Consider the following 25,582-nt stretch of genomic DNA (forward strand, 5'->3'; position numbering starts at 1 on the left):
TGTTGTGGGAGAATTAGCTTCGGGTCATCTTTGTTACTGCTGCTAAAATTGAATTTGTAACATGCCAGCCTCCCTTTTCACATCATCTCATAACCAATGGAAGTAGGGTGGTTCTTTACACGTGGTAGTGTACACATAACATCTTTTACCACAGATACTTGTTGGAGATTAAGGCCTTTAAACATAATTTAAAACAAGGTTAACTGTCATTGACCATGTTAGGCCCTATGTAGCTCTCTCTGTCTTTGTCAGGTTATATTTAAGCTTCATCTTGCCAGAGGTTCAACAGGCACTCTTAAATAGGGCTGCAACTAACAATGTATTTGCTTTATCAATTTATCTGTAGATAATTTACTTGAGTAACTGATTAATCCTTTGGTCTATAAATGTTTTCCATAGTTAAAGTTGACATTTGTAAATGTCTTGTTTTGTCTGATCAACATATCGAAACTCAAATATTTTAATTTTAATGTGATGTTTGATAAATAAAAGCTCTAAATCACCCATATTTCTGAGGCTGAAACCAGAAAACCGTTGGCACATTTGATTAAAATATGAATCGATTATCAAAACAGTTCAATTATTGAGTTAGTTTTTGTCAGTTGTCAGTTTTTATGATCCGTTGACGCTGTGGATGAGTTTTGGTTAGTTCTTTACACAAAAGCAACCTGGTTGGATTCAGGGAAGCTCATGTTTGGTCAAAATATACTCGGCTAAGGCTGGGGAACAATCATGGTAATGTCTTAAAGAAACCAACATTGTCAGCTGGTAAGAAATGGGGAGCACACAGTGATGTCCCTGTGTCAAAGTTCAACATTCAGTTGACACATCTATCCACCTTTACCTCTTCCCTCCTCAGACCTCTGTATCATTCTTACAGACACTAGGGAGTTTTGTGACTTGATTATAAATCAGCACCTTTTTTGATAAGCTTAACATATTCTTTTGTTTTGCTTTGTTTCGGGGGATTTTTTCTCTCCACTCTCTGCACTTTCTGCCCTACAGCTCTTTCATCTTTCCCTTTTGCAGCCATGATTCTTTTTCTACGGGTTCAACGTTTTGTTGACATCCCTCTCATTCTCTGTTACATTTCCTTCATACCTACAGTATAATTGTGTTAGTAGTGCATTGGTGCTGTCATAATCCTTCATGGTCAGCGAGTTATGGAGTGAGGCACTCTGAATATATATATAATATATATATCCCACAGGGAGAGAAAGAGAGAGGAGAATGGGGGTGGGATCAGGCATGGCAGGAGAGGGGACCGCACATCTCTTTTGCTGCCTGTGATCTGTCATTAAAGTTCAATTGCTTCATGACATTTTATCACCCACTCCTGCAACGCTGAACACTGGCCGACCACCCGCAGCTGATGCGTGCCCAGGCTTATTTTTGTATGAACGTGATTTAATTTGTATATTCATATCCATACCCCTCGGTCAATTACGTGCTAACAAGCCAAAATGGTAGTTTGCGTCCACTATATAGTCTAAAAGGTCAGTCATCTCAAATGAGTCCCTGCGGCAGAAAGAGTTATCTCTGAGAGAATTGGCAGCTGCAGACATTTGGGCCTGAAATGGATCATCATTGATTTGTGCACTGATGTGTTATCATCATATTATAAGTCATTATTTAACCTTTTATAGTGTGTCAGTTTGTAAATGTGTATTTAAATGGCATCACTTTGATGATTACGCTGTTAGAGGTCAGAACGATTTTAGAGAGGCAGAAGGTGGAGAGGGATGAAAGACAGAGGGAAACAGGGAGGAAGATCAAGCGAGGGGAGAAATCTTGGGTAGGATGCACTGAGGAGGAAGAGATTCTATGAGGAAGATCAAGCTCAGGTTCATTTGTGATTTGAAAAAAGGGGGAAAACTACACAGTTATAACTGTGATTAATTTATTTTAACAGATGAAGATCAACATTTTGGCCATCTGCCTTCTTCAGGAATTGTCTTCTTATTTGTGTTTCCAACCGTCTCAGAACACAACAGAGTAAGATATTTCTTCTGTCAAGACCTGGGAATAAAGTATAAGTTTGGTTGAATAAATTAAGGTTAAAGCTTCATTATGCAAGTTCTAGACATCAGGCTAGTGGTACCATGAAGCTTGAAATCAAATTACCTTGCTCTTTTCCCCCCTTCCTCTCTTGGCGATCCAATGTATTGATTTCTCCTCAGGGACATTAAGTAACGGAGCTCTTCAATGAAACTAATGCAGATATCTGGAGCATGTTAGTCTGTTAGTAATCCATTGTGATGTCTTACAGCAGCTAATGCGAGCTTGGACGCCCTGGACAGGGCTAGTAGTAGGCCAGAAGTACATTCAAATATTGATTGACAGTTGTGAACACCCTCCCCTAACTTTGGCTTTCTCTGATTGGTTAGAAAGGTAAGTCTCGCTTAAAAAACAGGGAATATCTCAGTATTACTGTCAGGTTGTTCAGTGAGTCTAGGTGACAGAAGACTTTGATAACAATACTCCGCATTGAAATATACTACATATTTCAACTAAAAGATATAAGAAAAACACACCTACTATAACTTCAATGTAGATGAAGTGAAGGCGTGAGAAGGGAGAGAACGAGACAAAGGTAACTGAGTCCATGTTGTGTGGGCCAGCTGCTGTAATGACTCTGTAGTGAAGCTGTAAGTCTGGAGGAAGGAGAGCGAGAGAATGACAGACATGGAGAATAAGAAAGAAAATAGATGATTAAAGGGGGAGGACATTGAGGAGGATTGTTAGAAAAAGGAAATTGTTGCGTATGCAATGCAGACACTTTCTGACTCTGTGCTGCTGTGGTGGCAGTGCTTCACTGTTCTTCCACCCACATTATTTTTCTTTGTGTATCTGCTGAACCCTCCACACCGCGGGCAGGGCTGATAAAAAAACATCTTTTTAACCTCAGTCTGATCTGTTTTTCACTGGAATGCAAAGCATCAGTTTATTTGAATAAAATCTAATGCAAAATCCAATGGAAAAATCATGGGAAAATGATTAAAGGTAAAAATACAAGGAAAGAATTATTTGTTCACCACAGATGTGTGCAGAGCTGAAAAAGCCAAGATCCTTATAAGAGTAAACATAAAAAAACACACACAATCATGCAATCATCTGTGCAAATATGATTATTATCAATGTAATTGTGTGATTTAAAGGTTTCAATGAGGAATTTCTTAATATGTCTTTAAAGGGTGCTGGGATTATTACAAAAATATCTATTTTGATTGAATAATAATCAAAATAGTTGCATACATTTTCTGTCGACCGACTAATCTGTTAATTGACTTAGTGGTAACAATTGGTCAGATGACAAACTGTACACTTCTATCCACTAAACTGGATAAAAGGAAGGACACTATGCAGGTATCATGATCAAGTAACTTTAAATTTTGTGAAATATTGCAACAATAGTCCGACTCAGTGTGAGTCCCGGAGCTGGGGGAGAGCAGCAGGTGAGTGAACTGTCAATCACAGCTTTCGATCAGCTCCCACACAGCAGGTGTCAAAGCTACTATCAAAATCTTATTAACGGAGCATTCATTTCCAAGATGACCACCAAATACAGTGTCTGAATTTAGCAATTGAGACCACGATGACTTGATTAAATAAATGATTGACTTAGTATTTCTAAAGAGAAGTTGGTGCTCTTTGAATGGGAGTCAGTGGGAGCCAGCATGTTGTGGTGTTGCACTTCCTCATTGGCTTCAGCTTCAAACTGTGGTAGATACTGCTTGATGTCCACAGATAAATATTCAGCTCTACAGATGGTACAGATGGTACAGCCGTTTTTTAACATCTTTCACCATTGTTTTGGTTTTACAGCCGGTAACTTTACTGTTTTAGTTCAGGATTGCTACTTTCATCAATCGGGTTATGGTTCAGTAGTTGTGAGTAGTGGTAAACTGAAATAAAGACACAAAACACAGTGTTTAGAAACTCAAATGTCTAAGCAGATCAGAAGAATTGATGTTCTCCCACAAGCAGTTTGGGCATAAATGTATAACAGAGGAGTTATACATTTTTTTACTGCAGCACATACATTTCTTAAATTACAACCAAAGTATTGATCTGTATTTTTTATTTGCAAGTTGCCAGCAGGGGTGCAATTGATCAGCTTGTGCCCACAGAGCAAATCTCACAAATTCTGAAACAGCATTTACACAGACTTTCCATCACTTTTCAGCTTTTAGTGCCTCAGACTGGCTTCCTACTGTACTTTTTGTTGAAGCCTCTTGGAGCGCTTGTTTTTTCTCTGTTTGAACATTGTATCCTTATATGAAACATGAAGACAAGTGTTATTGTTTACAAATCACCGCCCGCTGGTGTTACCCAGGTGGTTAGAACGAATGAACCCTCCATGCTGAAGTTAACAGGCTGACTGGAGAGGCTTTCATGGGACCGAAGAATGAATCAGAGTTCAGAGGATGATGTATGATATTTAATAACGTGCTGCATCAAATATTAATCTGTTAAATAAAATGCAACTAAGTAAGTAGCTAGCAAAAACTCCTCAGTGGTGCAACGGTTTTTAAAATATACATTAGTGTTGTTTTAACCATACAGTTTATCTAGTGCTGCTGCTTTACATTACGGTAGAGTTTATGTAGCTTGATAGTTTGGTTAGCTTGACTGCTGCATTCCCACTGTGTCCACAATTACTGTAATTAACACCATACAAGCTAGTATGGTTTTAGTTCTGCTTCCTGCTCTGTCAGACTGTTAAAAGGAAGGCATTTTACATTTCCATTGTGTGAATGAAAGAATCAGAAGACAGAAGTGAGGAAGAATTGCAGGGTATAGTGGTGTTGAAAAAAAAAGAGAAAGTAAAGAAGATGCAACTGATTCAATAGAAACACATAGAAACAACCCAGGTGTCAGGTGATGGATAGAGATGAACAAGTTCAAAGCAAGAAAACTGCATGGTTATAAAAATGATGTTAACCAGTAGGCCTGTACTAGGTGTGTTAAATGAGAACACGACAGCCTACTGCCCAAGCTTAGTGGGTGCAGTCACAGGCAAGTCACTGCCATGGTGACAACGCTAGTTAGGTAATATAACTGTTGCGTAACCCCAGCTTCACACAGTATAGGCGTAGCCTTAGCCATCACTGTTTTAGTGTGTGTCTAACAGTTTGGTCGCCTAAAATTCAGCATTTGGTTGTATTAAAAGGAGTTGTATGCTCAGTTTTTTAGGTAGGTACATTTTGTTTGAATGGTTTTAAGTCTGTGTTTCGATAGCAAAAATTAGGATTGACATTATTGGAGTTAACCATAGACTGTAAATGCACAATGCCAACCAAACTAGCAGCTAGTTTAGGGTCAGCTTCAGGCCTTCTCTTCCAAATATAGTTACTTCTGGCTCCAAAAATGCAAGATGGCAACAGTCAAAATACAAACTCAAGGCGTCAAAATGGGAGTCCATAAACTAATGAGTGACGTCACAGTGGCTATATCCATTTTTTTTTTTACCATCTGTGGTTTTATCACATCTAGACATTTTCCCAATGATATGGTCAGGTGCTGCAAAGAAGGATTTAGGAAAACTTCAGCTGGCTTAAATCAAAGCAGCTCGTCTTGCCCTTCAATGCACTCTAAGGTTGAATGTAAACGGCACGCATGTCCTGGTTGAAAGTTGAGGAGGGGTTGATAGCATTGCTCCTTGTTTTTGTTAGAAACATTAATGTATTGAAAATTCTGTTTGTATAGTCAACTCACATTCAGCTCTAACAAACATACCTATTCCATCAGAGACGCCATCAGGTCTCTACATAATTCCTAAATCTAGAGCAGTACACAGTATTGTATTGAGCCATGGCTGCATTGAACTCACTCCCAGCTCAGATTACTTAAGCACTCAATAAAGCAAGCTTTAAAAAACAAGAAGCAACACTTAATAGCTGTACGCCTTCAACCACATTTTGTAAATTTTTTCTTCCTTTTAATTTATTTTTATGTAGGTTATATAGATATGTTGTTAAATCTCACTTTTTATGTATTTTAAATGCTCATGAATGAGTGGATATTAAGTGGATATAGATAAGAATATGTATAGTAAAATGTTTGCGAGAAAGAATATTGTTATTTATACTTTTCTGATTTTAATGTAATTTGGTTAATTATTTTTTTCTGTAAGAGTCTTATCTGTTGTCATGCGTTTTTGTTTTGTGTGGATCGCAGGACCAGTAGCTGATGTTCTGCAGCTAATGCGGATTCTCATAAAATCCTAAATCCTAGACGGCACAGTAAAGAGAAAGGAAATGATTGAGGTTTACATCTGGCTGATCGTCTCTTTGCTCCATCTATCACTTCCTGTGTGCTCTTGTCACCCACACTGCTCCCTGGTTGTATAATTATCCTGTCTCGATAGCCCTACTCGGTGTCCTCCTCTTCTATCAGCCAGTCTTTCACCCTGACAGTCATTTAGTCAGTCCACCACCAATGTTATCAGTCAGTGTGGCCGGTTTGTTGATGTGCGGTTGTGCAGCATCACCTCTGTGCCACCAATGTTCCCTTGCTTTTATCATCTTTCTCCGACAACTGAAAATGAAATGCTTTAGTTTGCTTTCAAATCATTTTGAATCAATATATATGCTTTTTTCTGGGTGGTCATCAGTCTCTTCATCTTGACTGGTGACCTGTAAATTCAATTCAAACCCTGCACTCATAATAAAATCACTCTGAGCTTTGTCTTCAAACCTACAATGTGAGTGAAATTTAATATTCCTCTGTGATTTTACTGCTAGCTGTTCCTGCCTGCATATATACTATAGATCTCAGCGTGTAGATGGTGAATGTCCTGAGGGCATGAGTATGGGGGCAGGTGAAGGCATGATCATGGCTATTTTTATAAGTAGGGTTGTGTATATGTATATGCACTCTTTGATTTCTAACTTTGTGAGGACCAGTTTACATTTTAAACAGTGAGACATTTTTAGAAAGGGAGGACATTGACTGGCCCTCACTTCTTCACATGGCTGTATCAGATGTGAGACTTGGATTTATGGTTGGTCCAATTACTTACCTCTAGAGGCATGCTTGGAGATATCTGTCTTCTACTCTTGGAAATATCCTACATTTTCTAACCTCATATAGCTGGATCTCACAAATTAAAACTATTTTTCTCTTTCTCAAATTCCATGTTTTTTTCAATTTTTTCTGTTAAATGTTTGTTTTATGTAAAGCACATTGAGTTGCCACTGTGTATGAAATGCGCTATATAAATAAAAACTGCCTTGCCTTACTTTCCTTACTATACTTCTAGTTTAGTCAGTCTTTGAAGTTTCTGTTTCCACCCTAATACAATAAGAGGTGAATGAAATTAATATGTGTTAATGTATTTGTTGATGTGTATGATACATTTTTGGACCAAATGACTACATTTACCTCATACTGACCCTTGTTGATTCAAATGGCCACTCTTATTGGGAACACCGATTCCGCAAAAAGATGTCGCCATTTTAAATGTGCATACTGAGCGTGTGTTGATATCTACTCTTAAGTAGGCAGGTTAATTGGAGAGGGGCGAATGTAAGGCTACATATATACAGTGTGTGTGTGTGTGTGTGTGTGTGTGTGTGTGTGTGTGTGTGTGTGTGTGTGTGTGTGTGTGTGTGTGTGTGTGTGTGTAATATAGTGTCTCATGGAAAGCTATCTGGCTTCTCTCTGTGTGTAATCGCAAAATGTACGTCTGTTAGAACGTAGTCCTCAAGGTTCCCCCAAGACAAGGATGAAACGGTTAATCCTTTTATGGCGCTTTAATTAAACAGTGACCATTGCAAAGTGACCATTACAGGTTGTGCAGGTGTGTGTGTGTGTGTGTGGTTCTGGAATAAACAGAAATAATAATAACCATTAATAACAAAATACACAATCACCAGCATTATGTGTATATCACATATAGATAAGAAAGAAAAGAGACGGTCAGTGCCGCAAATATAAAATAAATGACCGTTCGTATCATTACCATTGATAATGAGCACCTCTAATCATTAGCAACACTCTTATTAACACAAGATATAAACCTGACTCTAACAGGTAACAGCCCAAAAATTAAATGCATTTGTAGTCAACATAACTTAAACTTACATCTCTCTGGACGCACATCTAAATACAACCAGCGGATCAACTGATTCAAGACAATAATCTTGTCCACTTTATATAGAAAAAATAACACTGCTGACGATCTCCACTTCTTTCCTCAAACCAGTAGTACACTGCTTGACCGGGCGCGGCAGCGCCCCTAGTGGTCGGGCTCTGCTCATCACCTGTCCTGCCGTACAGTCTTCAGAACAGTGTGTGTGTGTGTGTGTGTGTGTGTGTGTGTGTGAGCACACATACATAATGAATGTTACCTACACTGTAACGAATTACCTGTAGAATTAACAGTAAATTGCAGGCAAAAAAGTTGCCAATAAAGTCCTGTAAAATTACTGTAAAAATAATTACAGTATATTACTGGATACCTTTTTACAGTTTTTTGCTGTATATAAATTACAGCAATGTATGTAAATAACTGTAATTTTTCATAATTCAATATCTTATTGTAAAATGTTTTTACAGTTAATCTTTGTTGGTCACATTTAGCAAATTAAGCACACTTTGATTGCTCATAATCCAAAATGTATCAACACTACATTAGATTATCTTCAGCTGTTAAATAAAACAAGAGTCAGTGCTGCAACAAAACAGAACATTTATTAATACTCAATACAGTGTAACGTGTAATAACTAACCAGACTTTTGGAACTTTGTTAGTGAAATAAAGTTCCATTGTCCTGTCTTTTTGTGACAATTCAAAGTCCATTAATTTTTTGAGGAGTGCAGAGACATGAAGGCTGACACCGCTGTTCCTCTTCTGCTGCACCTTCCCACTTCTTGGACTGATCCACTTGTTCACCTTTGTGCCAATGTTTGGGTTGATCCTGATGAGGCATCTGAACTCACAAAATCAGAGAAAAAGACAATGAAATACATTGTTTACAAGAGACAGCAGAAACCACCAAGTTCTGGAGACAAGCTTATCAGTTTTCCAAATGTTCAAAACTGCAAAACAATGGAAATGCAGAGAGTTGAATAAAAATAACTCCCTGTTATTCATAATGGAAAATGTAACAAAATAATCCACTAGCATCCCCTTCAAGCACATACGTTTTGTCCATTATAACGATGGTCTCCTGATACAGTGATTTTGATACTCACCGCAATTAAATGTTATCTATGTTATGTTATGATGTGTGTAACAAGAGGAACAATGTTCCTGATAAGGTGAAAAGTTTTTGGTCACAGTATTTATACAAAACTGTCAACTGACTTGAACCTGTTTATCAAAGTGCACAGAACATTTAAGATGTTAACAAATCAATTTTACATCAAACATTTATAAATAAAAAAAATAAATTGATGCAAAAAATACATACAGGTATACAGCATAAATAACATGTTTTATGTAAAACAACAGACTGGGCAACTATGCACTATAGGCTTTCGCTCCAACAGTTTTCTAACCTTGAGGGTTTTAGATAATGTGCTGGCATTCCCTCTGTCCTGCAGGTGACGGGGCTAATGCACGTAGCTAGCGTTAGCTTAACTTAACCAGTTTTTCGCTAGCTAACATATGCAAAAACGGTGCAGTCTGAATCCCACACCCCATATATTCCGTATAAAACACGACGAAGATATAAATAATACTAAGATAATAAAATGATGAAATACAGTCACTAACACAAATAAAGAAACATTATTCTTACCAACATGCTAGTTTTGCAGCTTTTTAAAATGAGATTACAGAGTAACTAAATATATCTAACTGAGTGGTATTTTAACATTGTAGTTTATAGACGAGCAAACCAGGCTGATACACGGTCAAATTATATTGCATGAAGTTACTACTTGAATCACATTTTAATTTTGTAGGTTAATAACTTACTTACACTGAGTGGATGGATGTTCGCTCCCCTGCGTCCGCCATCAAATGTGGTGTCCTGTTTCAAACCGCGCCTTCTACTAACAGTGTTTAACTGTAATGTATCGTTTACAGTCAGAACCAGTGAAAACACAACCATCCTGTACATTTACAATGTGATACTGTGAAAAAATGCTTTAAGTTACTGTAATTATTTTTTTTTTTACCCATAATGCATTGCAATATACAGTTACACCTTGTAAAATGTTAGAACAAGAAGCTACTGTAATTTTTTACTGTAGAAATTACAGAAATTTGTTACAGTGTAGCTGTATTATGATAATAAATCTGGCTATGCTCTCAGTATTTCTCTGTGCAGCTGACACAGAATTTTATGAGTCATTTCTAATGGGACTGCAGGAAGCTGCTGTAATATGGAAACACGAAAGGACAATAAAGCACTGTCCAATTGGCTTTGCATCTCTACTTGAACTGTCTCTCACAAATTTCTCTCTTTCTTATTCTCAGATAAAACTGTGAAAAGGGTTTAAGTGCATACAGGCTTACATGCATACTTTATTCCCTCCCACTCAGTACACATCAATACAAACTTTGTATCCTCTGATTGCACATGCTATTTCATGTTCCCAGCTTTCAATAATGTTTCTTTTCTTTCGTGCTGACATCATGCTGCTCACTACATGTCTGTTCTATCTCTTGCTCTCACTCTCAGACTGTATTTCCTCCTCCTGTTTACACTGTGTGTGCAGGCACTGACTTTTGTCTTTATGGAGCGACTCCCTGCTGGCACGGTTCCTAGAACAACTCTCTAATCTAATAAGCAGCATAATCAGGCCACTTTTCCTGCCGGGGAGTTTTGCCTGAGTGTGAGCCCCAGAGGCAGAGTGCATTGAAGGGTTATGGCCTAATGGGAACCAGCTTGTCTAGGCCTTATTCTCTCTCTGTGTTTACCATCTGGTGTATATTATCACTGTCAGCTGCAGTGAGCCTTTGCTTCTTGAGCTTTGCACATCTGCTGCAAGTGTGGACAGTCATGTCCAAGTCTGTAGACTTAAGAGTGCAGCACTGAAGTCCTCCTCCAAAATCTTTGTGCCTCAGTGGGAGCTGCAGAAGTCCTCTCCCCTCCTCACCACTCCAAGTAAAAACCAGACCACCAGACCAAAGCCCCCTTTATCTCTGCAGAAGATACAACATCTTTCTGTGGTGGCCAAACACAATACTGGTACACTCCTTCTTGTGGGAGTTCATTCTGATTCCCTACCTGTCCTCCTCCTCCTTCTTGCCTCTTGCTGCTACCACCTCTTTTTTCTCTCCTTCTAATAGTCTGCAGTTCCTTAAATGCACCTCATTGCTGTACCAACACCAAGTTGGACTTATTGATGCCATGTGAAGAGCTTTGTTCTAAAATGAGACTAAGTGTTATCATGAACACTGTGCACAATAAATCATTAGACTCTGATTAATTTCTGCTTTTCCAAATAATTAACTCTGAGGAATAAAACCCTTCATTGTTTTTGTTGGTTTAAATATAGTTTGAGTGGGTTTAAACAATGTTATTGTGATTACTGCGGCTCTCACTTAGTTTTAAGCCAACTGCAACGCCATCTCTCATGTGTTCTGTCTCGGAACTTTTTCTCAAAAGCAGGTTCCTCACTCTCTGTACTTCTCCTCTCCCTATTTTCCCACATTCCTCCCTGCTCCTCTGCCTCCTCCCTATTTTGATGATTCTTGTTTTTTGTCAGCACATCACAAGTTAACTCTCCACAGAAGGACTTTTTGTGTGAGAAAACAAACAAACAACAACGCCTGCTCGAATCTGTAACTGTTACAGAAACAGTTATTCACAGGTTTCATTATTTGGCGGCTGTGGCTCAGGAGGTAGAGCGGTCGTCCACCAATTGGAAGAATGGCTGTTCAATTCCCGGCTCATTCAGTTGATGTGTCCTTGGGCAAGATACTTAACCTCAAATTGCTTCTGTTGCTGCACCAACGGTGTATGAATGGTTAGTTTTCTCCTGATGAGCAGGTTGGCATCAGTGTTTGAATGGGTGAATAAGACATGTAATGTAAAAGCGCTTTGAGTGGTCATAACGACTAGAAAAGCACTATACAAGTACAGTCCATTTACCATTACTCAGTGTCTCAAGGTAACATGCAAAATCAGCATTTATTTTGGGATGGTTGTTGATTGATGTCATATTAATTGTTTTTATTTGTTCCAATATAAACAAAAAAATGTTCTCCCTCATAGTGGTTACATAAATTGATGCCTCACATTTGAAAAAAACGGAATAACATAAGATGTCAGTTTATGTGGGACACATATAATGTTTATACAGCCCTCTTCTTTATTAATATTTATCACTTATTCATTCTAATTTACGTTTATTCATTGTAAGTTTTTTAGGTCTGCATTTTGCTTTGAATCAAGTGTGTTTGTGGAATTTATTCAACCTGCTTCCTACCGTGGATGCTTGTATTTCATGCACATAAGTGTCTTTCTCTAGATGAACCTGGCCAACTGCCTGCAGACGAGTAGCATGAGAATAATCTCTCAATATGACTGTTGGTGTTTTTAAAAAAATATTTAATGGATATAATGTTATAAAGAGGAGTTCTGGGGCGCTCAGGAAATCCTAACCCTAACCCAATATGACCCCACAATCCTTTTGGGCCAATCAAGATTTTTTAAAAGAAGTTTTGGAGTTGTTTTTTTAACTGCTTGATGGTGAGGAGGAGGTATCATTTTGATGCACACAACTAGGAAAGTGGCTTTCATCTGTATTTTGTGAGGTTCCATATTAACGATGTATACATGGTATCACTGCTCAATAACCAGCTGTGTAGACTACACAGTGTAGTCCCAAGTCATAGAAACAAGATGTCACAGTGTGAAGTAGTAAAAACTTGTCTACAAGTTTCTCTCCCTGTCCGACATTTTGAATACAGCCTCATTTCAGCCAGAAGAAGATTAAAACTACACTCCTTTTCCACAGCGTTGATAAGCAAATGGATCTCATAGGCTACTAATGGAAAATTGAATTAGTTTGTTAGAGGATTGATGAATGAGATGAAGTCATATGAAATTCCTGCTAATCTCACGTAATGGCAGATATGTAATTAGAAATGAATGTGTATTTCACAGTGAATCATTGGTTTCAAAGTGATCAAAGTTTGAGATGTTTTAACTTTTCAGGATGGAGCAGCAGATAGACTTTACTGATTATTATTGATGTAAATATAATATTTTGCGGTAGAAGTAAACACTAAACTTTTTTGTAGTTGTTGTCTGGTGTTTAATGACCCATCAGTTATTTTAAGATTGAAAGCAGGAAAATATGCTTATTTTTGCTCCCTGTAAAACCACAACTTGTTTGTTTTTTTTGGTGCTATTAGGCTGACAGTCCCATGATAGCTGTTTCCCCCTGTTGCCAGTCTTTGTGCTAAGCTAAGCTAAGCTAAGCAGTGGCTAGCTCCAGCTTGATATTTAATGGACAAACACAGGAGTGGTATCGATTTTCTGAGCTAGGTTTCGGCAAGAAAGAGAATAAACATATTTACTAAATTGTCAAATGATTCCTTTAAACTGAAATGTTAATGTGTATCTGCATATGTTGGTGTATGTGTGTGCAGGCAAAAGTGTGTAAAAGTCAAGATTTTCTTTCTCTGCCCCTACATCCTAATTCAATAATAACTTGCTAATCACTCATCCTGTGCTTGTAATTACAAGTGTCGTTAAGTGCTCCTTGTTTCTAATCAGTTGGTGCGTGAAGAGGTGTGGAGGGTATTAATGCTGTTCCATTTAACCTTGAGTTATGCAAAAGAAATAAATATATATGTATAATTTTTTTTTTTATGGGAACACGTTTTACTTGTCACATGTCATTGAAGTTTTTGGAGAACATGTTCACAATTAGACCTTTTAGGTGTTTCTAATATATCCGCTGTATGTGTGTGTGTGTGTGTGTGTGTGTGTGTGTGTTCAGGGGAAGGAGACGACAGAAGAGGAGGATGAAGTCGCCGTTGGGATGGAGAAAGGATTTATGGACGAATTCTTTGAGCAGGTGTGTTTCTCTTACTGATCTTACCTTCTTCTGCCTCTCTTCATCACTGCTCTCATTCACCTATTTACTGGGTTGATATTGCACTAATTAATTGCCCGTTGAAAAAGAAGGGAGACAAATATAACTTTGCTTTCTATTTATTCTTTACAACACTTAAAGCATGAACTTTTGCCCATGATCTTAAATTAAAAAAGGAACATTCAAGATGTCCAAAGTTTAGATAAAATCTTAAAATACATAAAATATTCAATAATCAATTCTTAATTAAAGTGCAATATGAGGAATAAAACCTTCTTCCTTTAAACATTGAAGTGAATGAAAAAATACCCTGTATCTACATCATTAGAATTTACTAAATTACAAAAATGAACACATATCTTGTCCTGTTGCTTAGCTTGTTGGACGATCCACCACACAAACATTAACTGGGGAAAAGTGCACCGCTAATGTCAGTTAGCAGGCTGCATAGCTAAACAGCATGCAAACATACCTGCAAATGTCACTTTGGACCCATTACATGCTGGTTTGGTTGTTGATCTTCAAAACAGAGCAAAACAAAGTCTGTCCATGACGTGTAGCAACAGCAGTCTGTTTACTTTGACTCCAATGAGATTTTACATTTTAAAATTAATCTGTGGTTCACATGCATGCTGAACTGTGTGTGCAGGGAGGGGTAAGAGGGGGAGTGTGTACAGATGACAGATTAACTACATTCTGTTACACCACAACTACTCTCTAATCTGCTTGTGTATCATTCCTCTCTGGTGATTGAATCTAATTTTGTTAATTTTTCACAGCTCTGTTATAAATCTCATGCCTTTTTTCTCTCTCAGGGGAGCATTGATTTGATTTATAGATATTGATGATGTAGCTGGTGTGACATGGATCGTTACATATTTTATTTTATTTCCAAAGGCCTTTATTGATTCAACAACACAACAATGTTCTCTGTGTCCAGCTCTGAATGTTATTAGTGATTTCTTTACGGTCTTCTCTCTTCTGTATGACAGATATGCACAGAGCCTATGTAAAACTGAATCTATGTAGTATTTTCCTGTACATGCTGTGCAAATGTGCTGGGAACACAAACTGAACATCGTCATGGTTCTCAGAGGGGAGGCCCCATTTTAATGTAGCAGCAGTTGACATCTCCTCATCTCCACATAGAGATGGAAACCAGCTGTGAATCATCAGTCATATGGAGCCAGACTGACTTAACTCTCTGCCATCTTTCTCTGTGAGTAAAGTGGCCACTGTAATGCCTTTTTAATGGGCCTTCTACGTCCCCTACAGCGAGTGGTTTAGAAGTAAAAAGCAGGATAATTCAGCTCAAATAACGAGAAAGCTGAGGGAGTTTTACATCCTCTGCGTAATCCATATTTATCATTGTCTATCATCTGTTTCATCCCCTGTCTCTGCCATATTTGTACAGTTTTTAAGATACTTCATATATCATTTTATGTATACGGGGGGCTTTAACTTTGAAGTGTTTAAATCACCATTGCTAATGCTGTTACAAAAGGTGGACTGTTTTGCAGCATTTGTGAGCTATGAAAGAGGTCTAACAATAAACACTTTGATATGTGAGTTTTCAAAGCAACATGAAACAATTAAAGAGGCCAAAACATCTGCATCTGAACTGCAGGTGCATCCATCCAACAAAAAAATAACCAACAGAAATATGATAGATATACTGTAAATAGGTGATTAATAATTACTAATAAACCATGTGGTAGTTGACACACAGTTTGCCGCACACAAAGCAGACACAGATGTCATTTTAAATTCACATCTTCCATACAATTCAATCATATATGTCAACGAACATTGACGCAAGCAATTGGGCAGCACATAAATAGCTCTGGTGCGCATTCATTCCTGCTGCTACAACCACCACCTGCTTCTCAGCAGTGGAATATCTCCACCTCCTCAGCCCACTCCTGCATTAGCTTTTAGATTCCTCGATTCAGTATGAGTTCATGTAAATTCAAATGTAATTGTTATATTACACCAACCAATCAATAACCTACATGTTATGATCTAAAATCATTAATATATTTACATTCTTTTATAATTAATATCAGAAAGTGAGCCATTTGTGCCTCAGAATGAGCTCATGTATGTGGTGATGATCCAGCTAACTGTCAATAGGCCTGCACTTTGCAGGTTTGGGCTTAAGGACTTGTTGCTATGACAACAGTTCCAGATGGATTTTAAGGCCGTAGATATTTGTTTTTAATTATATAATCAACATTGTACTTTGGATAACTCGGTTATCTACAGTATGTACAAAGGATGGGGTCCTGATCTACGAACACATATTTTTACCTTAAAGTAAGAAATTAGTTTTTACTTCACTGCACTTCCACTTCACCCAGCACTAAAATCTCCTGGCATTTGTCGGACACGATTGTGCTTCCTGTCATTTACATCAGCTTATTCATTTACTTAAAATGAGGAGTTATCAATGATACCTCACCATTTTAATACAAAAACCTATATGAGGTAGCAGCTGGCTGGAGGGAGATCACCAGGGAGCTGAAAGTTTCTGGTTAAGTTGCTGTTGGCTATAATTTATGTAATTTCCAGTAAAAGAACATCTAAACGTCACAAATATAAAACGTGTGTTTTCTGTTTAAAAAAAAGTACAAACGCAGGATAGAAAGTACCCACCCAACTTTTACCTGTGTTATTACGTTTTCAGTCGGATCTTTAGTGCACAGCTGAAAGCTACATGTTTAAATGACATAACAGGAGTGCATATTTAACAGATTCAGTGTGGACAGAGAGCATCAGATGGTGTAACCTACACTGAAAACAGTGTAATTGTGAGATGCTTTAGCTGTGAGAAACACTGCAGCCTGCAGTCATTCCTCTCACATTTGTCTCCTCTCATTTCTCTTCTGTCTCTAGTTCTCGCCTCTGACAGACTGTCTCTATCCATCCTAGATATTGAAATGAACTCTCTTTATCTGTCTGGAGATTCAGTCTATTACATCTGTCTCAAGTGAGGAAAGACAAGGTTGAGTGAAATGTGGAGACAGAAAGATCAACAAAGAAGAGTTTCAGACATAGCAAGAAGCCGGAACAATTATGAGACAACCAGATTTGGAAATGAGAGTGATGTAGAAGAAGTTAGATAGCAAGACCAGAGAAGAGGAACGGGTAATAAGATGTGACAGAGGGAGATGTAGATAGTGCAGGGAGCAGATTAAGGGAGCAGAGGGGGAGAAAGAGTAATCAGGCTCTCACCCTGACTGGTTGCATTAATTAAGCTTTCAGTGGAGGGATAGCAGACTACCTGTCCTTCAGTCACACCATAAACATGACCCTCAGTGTGGATATTGATTTCACAATGTGTTTGTGGCACGTAGTGGTGTCTGTGTCATAATGTATTAAAAGTCTCATTTACTGCACTGCTGTAAATTGCAAGGATAGCTATCTGCATGTTTGTGTGTGTCAGGATGTTTAAGAGGCCCGTGATTGACAAGGATAAGACTGAAATTATTTTACCTTTTAAAGGATGAGACTGGTGATTTTTTATATTTTCTTATCATCAATAAATTTCATGTGCAGAGCCAAACCAACAATGAACTGATCCTTAAAAGTATTGTGTGTGCATCCAAAGCCTGATATACTGTAGACCTCCCTTGTTGTCCATAAACTATTAAAAACATGTCAATGAGCCACAGCGTACTGGGTGACACGTTCCTTTGCTTGCTTGTTGTGCTACATATCACAACCTCTTGAGTTTGTGCTACATTGTACATTTCTGAAAGAAGTTCAGTAAGAAGTCAAGAGGTTGTGATATGTAGAATAACAAGCTAGTGAAGCTATGTAATCGTAACCACGTCATCATTAGTTGCGGCCCTAACACCAAACCAAACCAAAGCCTGATGCCATTGACAAAACCCTTAAATATATTCTGGTATATGAATAATCAAAAATTGGAATAGTTGTTAAATTTGATAAATTGTCTTTGAGGTAGCTCACTTTGTCAATAGTTAACTATGGATAGGACATGTAATACGGCTGTATAGATTGTGAAACCCCTTAAGGCATATTTATGTTATATTGAGCTTGATATGCAAAAAAAATGGACTTGACTCGAAAGCTTTTTTGATAATTTAATTCACTTCATTTTCATTCACTTTGATTTATCTTGCAAATGCAGTTACATGCCTTATTATTAATTTATGAATTTAGTTATAGACATAAAGATCTGAATATCTGGTGAATGTTAAGTGTGAAAGTCAGTATCTTTTCCTTAATTATCTTTTCCTTATTTCTTTTCCTTCTTTCTTCTACTTTATATCATTTGAAGATGTACGTGCTGCATTCTGTAATCCATCATCACATTTGAAAAAGTTTTCATAGTTTAGCAGGTTTTCCATAGTGTCCGTAGACTTGTAGCTTTACTGACTGACATTAACCATAGATGTTAGCTATAGTGAAGTCTTTCTACCATGTTAATCAACAGCAGGTACGCCATCTGACATAGCCTGTTTACTGCTGCTCTTTCTGGCCTTCAGTCTGTATGTTGTATGTTGACATCACAGCTTTGATACAAAAGTGTGAGCATGTGTACGTTTCTGCAAGATGTGATGCTTAGTTGGGGCTTTAATTATATGCAGTCATGAACCAATCTGTCACATAGATGATATATAAGTGTCTGTTGTTCAATAGTGTTTTTTATGTGTTACGGGACACAAAAATAGGACCTGCTATCACTTTGAAATTGTTTGTAATGTGTGGAAATACACATGTCAAGCACCAGCAAACAACTAAATCTTAGTTGATCAGCATTGTAGTAAAACAGGCAATGTTGGCCATTATTGAAACACACAATATTCAGATTTTCTATCTATTACTCAAAGTCTTAACTGTTCAAGGGTCATTTGCATAGCAATTTTCAAAACAATTATAAAGTAAAGTAAAGCTCTGAAGGCCAGCAGATAAAAACCCTCAAGCAGTGAGACAAAGATAAAGAAAAAAACTCTGCTTGTACGACTCCATAAAAAAGATTAAAGGATTATCAGCCGTATGTGTGTGTGTTTGTCAAAGTATGACATAAGCACCATTATATGTCAGTACTCTTCTTACATCTTGTTGGAGGGCTCCTTTCTCATGGCCCCAACATCCTTCACCTGATGATGCAAGTATGAAGGAAGCAGACGCAAGATAGTCTCACTGTGGCCTCAAGCCCTCTTATCTTACCCGTTACCAGTTAAAAATGAGACTTTTAAACCAAAACACTAAAATTAGACAAAACCTAAGGAAAACTACAAAAAAAAACTTTATTTTTCTTGCTGCTGCTCATCCTGGACTATATTACCAGTCATGAGATTTTGATGGTTAACAGGGCTTTTGTACAAGATCCCGAAAATTGATAGATGTCATGGTGTATTCAAAGGTGAATTTCATAAAGAGTAGTTGTAAAAATCTGCAAAGTGTGTTTGTCTGTTTTTGTCTGCTTATTTGTGTCTGCATTTTCTCCCACACCAATCAAATGTGGGTGATGCCTTATGAGAGCTGAGAGGTGCACGGTGACTCACTAACACATGGTCTCTGATCTGAGACAGCTCAAAGTGGTTTCATCTTCTGCTCGCTTCCTCCCATCCTATCAAACTGTCTCACCATCTTACTTTTTAACTTCTGTGATCTCTCTTTGTGCATTTAACTCTGTATTCACCACGGTGTGCCTTCTGTGGTGCCTGGTTTCTCCCTAGTGGTCTTCCAAAGCCAATTATGATGTTACTGAAAAACAGATCCAATCAGTAGATAATTAAAGAGATAATGGGAGAACAATGACCCAAGCCGGGATGAGGGAAGCTCAGGAATGTATGGATGGAGAAGTGGAGTGATTGCAGACCTATGAGGTGTGACAGACGTATGCATGAACCAGAGATATACCAGAGGATGTGACTGTGGTCACTTTAGAGACACCAGAGAGAAGAACGAAGGGGGAACAGACTGGCCTGTAGTCGAGCAGGTGTAGAGGTGGAGGAAAGTGATCAGGGATAGATGACAGACTGAGATTAAAGTGCAGATTGAGGAAGTCACTGACAGATGTGACCCGCTGCTCGTCCAGCTGTTACCATAGCCAGAAGCAGCACAGCTAGTGACAAGGCAGCTGGGAGGAGGAGGGAGGCGATTGGTTAGAATTTCAAACCAGTATCCTGGTGGCAGATGATGCTGTGAAATGCAGAGTTCAAAGGAGAATACGCATGTTATACACTATAGGTTTAATTTTTTGTCATGTCTCTTAGGTTGCATCATGCCTTCCCTAAACCAAATAATTTCACCTCGTGTTTTGCTTTAACAAAGTTAAACTGTGACACATTATTCCATAAATCATACTTTATTCATCAATAATAATGAGTTGAAATCTTTCTGCTGTTTTAGGATATGTTCTGTTTATTAGCTTTGTCCTGCGGTGGAATTCCTCCAGTGAAAGGCGGAGCCTTATCTATATATCATAGATGTGGTTATTGATCAGAATCAATCCACCAGGATTCATTTGGGAAAATCAAAACTTGATGTGTTATTCAGTATTAGTAACATTAAATTATAGCACAAGTAATATTGTGGATTAAACTGAGAAACGATTTACAGTTAAAGTCAATGTTATTTCTTTTGACTAATGTTTCCCTTTTGTGTCTCAGTATATTCATTGCTCATGCTTGTCGCTTTTTCTGATTTTGGCCTCAGTCCGTTAGAGGCTTAAAAGAGCTGCAGTATTTTGCCCTGTTAAATGTGCTCAAATTTGAGTTAAAGTGATCGTTTGTCTTGGACAATGATATTTGGGTAAATAAAACCTGTAGCTTGCTGTACTTGGATATTTTATTTTCACCTTGTTTATTAGTAGGTCTGTTGTCTCTGTTGAATATACTTGAATATTCAAAATCATTGAGGTTTCTTTAAGATTTTGATTTGATTTGATTTTTTACACGTGCTTTTCCTACTGTCACATTTCAAAATATCTTCCATGAAAAAGGCCTATTGTGCGCCTGCAAGAACATTATATAGTTTATACTATATAACGTCCTTGTACACAAATCCAGGTCATAATGTGATGTGGAAAAACCTTTACTGGACTGCACAGTTCTTTAACCTCAATCCCCAACCTGCACCTATGGGATGAACTGAACGCGCACCTGTGAGCCATGCATTATCTCCCATCAACAGGACCAAACCTCTTTAATGCTCTTGCGGCTAAATGGGAGCAAATCTCTTCTGCCAGGCTCCACAATGCTTTGAAAAGCCTTTGCAGAAGAGTGGATGTTCTTAAAGCAGCATATTAATGTCTAGTGTTGTAGAATGACATATTCAACAAACACAATGTCGTGTATGGATTCAGCAATGACATATTTTAGTTTGAAAGGAAACTTGATCAGCTTTATATTACATTACCCACAGTATTGATTTATCTAAGGTCCCATTCACACTTTACAACCTCCAATCCTCAATTACATAACAGGCCGTACAAACACAGATGAGAGACTATTTTCTGAACAGTTTGGTTGAGCATCAAATGTAACAAAGTGAGTCATTTCCACTGCACGTTATCATTCAAGCATATTTTCCCTGACTGTTATTGACTACAAAAACATTAGCATTAATTTAAATAAAGTGAGAACTGCTACATTTGTATTAATTATAAATAGCAACTGTTTACTAATGAGCATGTCTGAGTTGGTAACTTAACAGATTTTAGTCTAAAAACAGCCCAGTTTGCTGCGGATAGAAATGCAAATTTAGTCGACACATCACACACATAAATGAGAGTTTCTTCTGGGTGTCTGTGAAGTCACACAAAAGTGATGATTGACGACAAAACATGAAAACTTGAAAATCTGTGTGTTCCTTTACATGAACCTGCTTCACCCTGCTTTTATTCTGCCTCTTATGTGATAATGACATCTTTAGTTCAGTTTCTATCAACATCACTTAATCTAATCACTGGTGCTTCTCGCCTCAGTGTGCAGAACACATCTAAAGCACCTTTTGTGCTCTTATCTTCGCTCTCTTAACAGGTGGAGGAGATCCGGGGTTTTATCGAGTCTTTGGCAGAGAAAGTGGAGGAGGTGAAGAGGAAGCACAGCGCCATCCTCGCCTCACCCAACCCTGATGAGAGTAAGGCTTTTTGTGTTTTTCTGTTTCTCCATGTTTAATTCTGTCAACTCCACTCAACAAAAAGTTGAGATTTTAAAACAATACTATATGTTCAAATTGAAAACAGCCATGCTTGAAAAACATAATGGCACTGGCTGGGCCGTGATGCTTCAGGTACCAGTGGGACGATGTAATTAGATCCAGGAAGGTCAGTTTGAGTGATTCTTGAAAGCTGATCAGCTGCCAAAACACTGCTAATGGCTTACAATACTATTAGGATGGATTTTACATCTACATAGTTATCGCCATGGAAATCATTTTATTTTTATTACCAGAGAAACAGCCTAGCTATAATGTTCACATTAGTGAAGTTGGGCTGATGATTCTTATTACAGAAACATTTACCTTTTTGATTTTTTTTGTAGATTTCTTCTAAAGAGCCTCTTCTAATTTTTTGTTGATTCGTGGGCATTTTGAGTCATACTAACAGCATGACTCTATGGATGACAATTTGGATGGATTGCCCTGAAAATATGTGCAGACAATCACAGTTTCCAGAGGATGAATGCTACTGACCTTGGTGATTCCTTGACTTTTTCATCTAGCGCCACCATGAGTTTGACATTTGCGGTTTTGAGTGAAATATCTCAACATGGTGTTCGCCTTGGCTACAGGCATCAGACATTACTTGTTAGAAAGACTGGTTACAAGAGCTCAAAATCTTTCACATTTGATTATTTTCATGTTAGTGATCCACCAGGAATGTGTATGTGTCTGAACATACCAAACAGTGCTCCGGCTGATGGACCAAGACACATATGTTGTTTTTTTCCCTTAATATGTCACCCATCTTTATTTCCCAGTAGTGTGATTCATCGTGCATTTATTTATTGATTCAACCACAGGAGGTTACATTGTCCAAATCAATACCTACCCTTTCCCACAGACAGTTCTCTATCTTTTTAATGATAAGATTATTATTTAGCAGTGCAATGACTCATCAATGAGTCAAAGAGGAAGAAAGAGGATGATGCCAAAAAGTCACTATATTATATGCCTCTAATGTACAACAGCAGCAAAAAGCCTGACAATAGTGGAAGATGCTACTGAACAAAAGAAAAAAATAACAAAATGAAAAGAAATTGAGCAATTAATGAACAATTTGTCAAAAAGCCTGCCTGTTGATGGAGGCTGTGATAAAGGTGAGAACCTTTCGGATGTTGAGGGTCGCCCCTTCCACCAATCAGTCCTCTCTGTTCTTTTGAGCGTTACACTCTCACAGTGAAATCTCATGTTTGTCCATTTTCTCAACTTTTCTGCTCCCCCTCCACTACTCTTTAGTCCCATCATTGCCTCTTCACCTGCTGTTAACACCGTCTGCCATATTTCTCTGTATCTCTCTTATCTCCACTCATTTTAACCACTCTCCTTTTTGCTTTTGTTGAATTCATGCTGGATGCTGTAATCCATCTTCTCTCCAATCTTCCTACTCCCCCATTTCTGCTCTCTAACACCTCCTCCTCTCTCATTTATGTCAGGGCATTGATCTAGACCCCTGCTCTCACAAGGGGGATGTTACTCATCCTAGTAGCCTAACAGCCCTGAATCCTCTTCCTCTCCCTGATCCCCTACCTCCCACCTACCTGAAAAAGCATCGATCTGCTTGCAGCAGCAGGCATCAGACGAGCCCTTTAACTAGCGGATGACACATCCCGGCAAGGTGCTGCATTTAAGATACAAATCCTTCTACAAGTCGTCTCCTTTGTGACTGAAATCGATGCTGTATGTGTGTGTGTGTGTGTCTGCCTGATAAATGCACATCAGCCAGCAGCTGATGTAAATGTCAGGGTTGTTCACTACACAGAGGTCAGTATGTTTTTCACTGTCAGCCTGTTGCATTGTGGTGACTGAGAATCATCTTATTACCCTCAGTGCGGATGCTTCTCCATCTCTTTAAGAACATTTTATACAGTGTGAGTGTGCATGTGTGTGTTTGTATGTGTGTAACTCTTTCTCCTACAGTAACAGTCAAACGTTTGGAAACATTTTCCCATTAATGTGAATGGGAAGGGGGGTCAAAATGTTTGACTGGTACTGTATAAATCATCTGCATCAACTGACATATTTTATTTGGAAACCCAGATCACATTTTTAATCAATATAATAAGCGGTGACAAGGACTACATATACATGGATTTGGGTGTTCAAATCATAATCATAATAATTTACAAAATTCCTGTGAATATAATCCCTGCAGACTAACATTTCCTCATATTAGTCATGGAAAATTAGTTGCATATGACTCGTTTAAGATAGCGTTGGTGTGTGTGTGTGTGTGTGTGTGTGTGTGTGTGTGTGTGTGTGTGTGTGTGTGTGTGTGTGTGTGTGTGTGTGTGTCTGTGTCTGTTGAGACCCTAAGACCTTTACAGTGTGTTGTTTGCGTACTTGTGTACGCATGTGTGTGCCGTCTCTCTCCCTCTCTGACGACTGTCTGTAACTGACATTTTTGTGCTGCAGCTTGCAACTAAATGTGTCATCACAACTAATCGTCCAATGACATTTTAATCTGCTTTTTCAGTCTGTTTTTTTCTGGCTCTTACTTTCTCCCCTGTGGTGTAAAGAAGCCTGCTCCACTTCTACTATAACTTCAGAGCTTATTTCTCCCACCAAATCAAGCTTCATCTCCTTCCTGATGAGAATGTGAGTCCTCTTCTTCTCCTGTTCTCATATGTCCTCCCCTCTTCAGTTTTTCTCTCTCCTACATAAGCACATGTATCATGCATGTCACTGAAACAGTCGACTGTGTGATCGTGAGAGCGAAGATGATCGCAGTGTCATTTAGTTTCCCTGCAGTCTGCTCAAAAACAGGATAATGGAAGAGTAGTTGGGAATCACACACAGAAAATGCCTTTTTTCAGAGCTTAGCGTAGCATTGTTAGGCAGTAAACCTTCTGTTTCTGTCATGGTTTATCAGTTTCATATTGCATCACATCTCCCCAAACACCACCCACCTGGCCAGCTTCACGACCCTGGCCTTCCTTGCTCCTCCTCCCCCTTTGCTTGGGAAGCTTTTGTGCTCGCTGACTGAGAAGTTTCCTGGTGATCTCCAGGGGGTTAATTCCAGCCCACTTGCAAAGCCCGAATTAATACACACACTCATTTCGACACACACACAGCGTTTGTGTAATATTACCATCGCGCCTGCATTACACATTATCCCATATCACAGTTTACCCATCCCCCTAAATGAAGCATAGCAAATTTCTACCAGGGAATTGCAATATAGGGTACGTGTGCTTGTTTTGCTTGTTGAGAATTTCTGTGTTGCCTGTTTTGTGTGGGCTGCACTCAGCAGCGGTGGGCAGTACTACGTCCAATAATGATGATAGATTAGGTAATAGCCAGCAGATCATAATTGGTATTGAACCTGCGTTTTCTCGTGGGCACATTCCTCTAATGCAGGAAGGGAAGACACAAA

The 25,582-nt window shown here is 38.4% G+C and overlaps 1 protein-coding gene across 3 annotated transcripts in view; it reads left to right on the top strand.

Annotated features, from left to right (window-relative positions):
• The window catches only part of stx1a (syntaxin 1A (brain)), a 58,760-nt gene that overhangs the window by 5,859 nt on the left and 27,319 nt on the right, over positions 1 to 25,582 (top strand). For all 3 annotated transcript variants that reach the window (XM_062419654.1, XM_062419656.1, XM_062419655.1), the window contains exons 2-3: positions 13,912 to 13,989; positions 22,026 to 22,125. In XM_062419654.1, the coding sequence (XP_062275638.1) occupies positions 13,912 to 13,989; positions 22,026 to 22,125 (178 nt within the window). The remainder of the gene's footprint in view (positions 1 to 13,911; positions 13,990 to 22,025; positions 22,126 to 25,582) is intronic.

This window comes from Scomber scombrus, chromosome 5, assembly GCF_963691925.1.
Source record: "Scomber scombrus chromosome 5, fScoSco1.1, whole genome shotgun sequence".
Classification (NCBI taxonomy): Eukaryota; Metazoa; Chordata; class Actinopteri; order Scombriformes; family Scombridae; genus Scomber; species Scomber scombrus.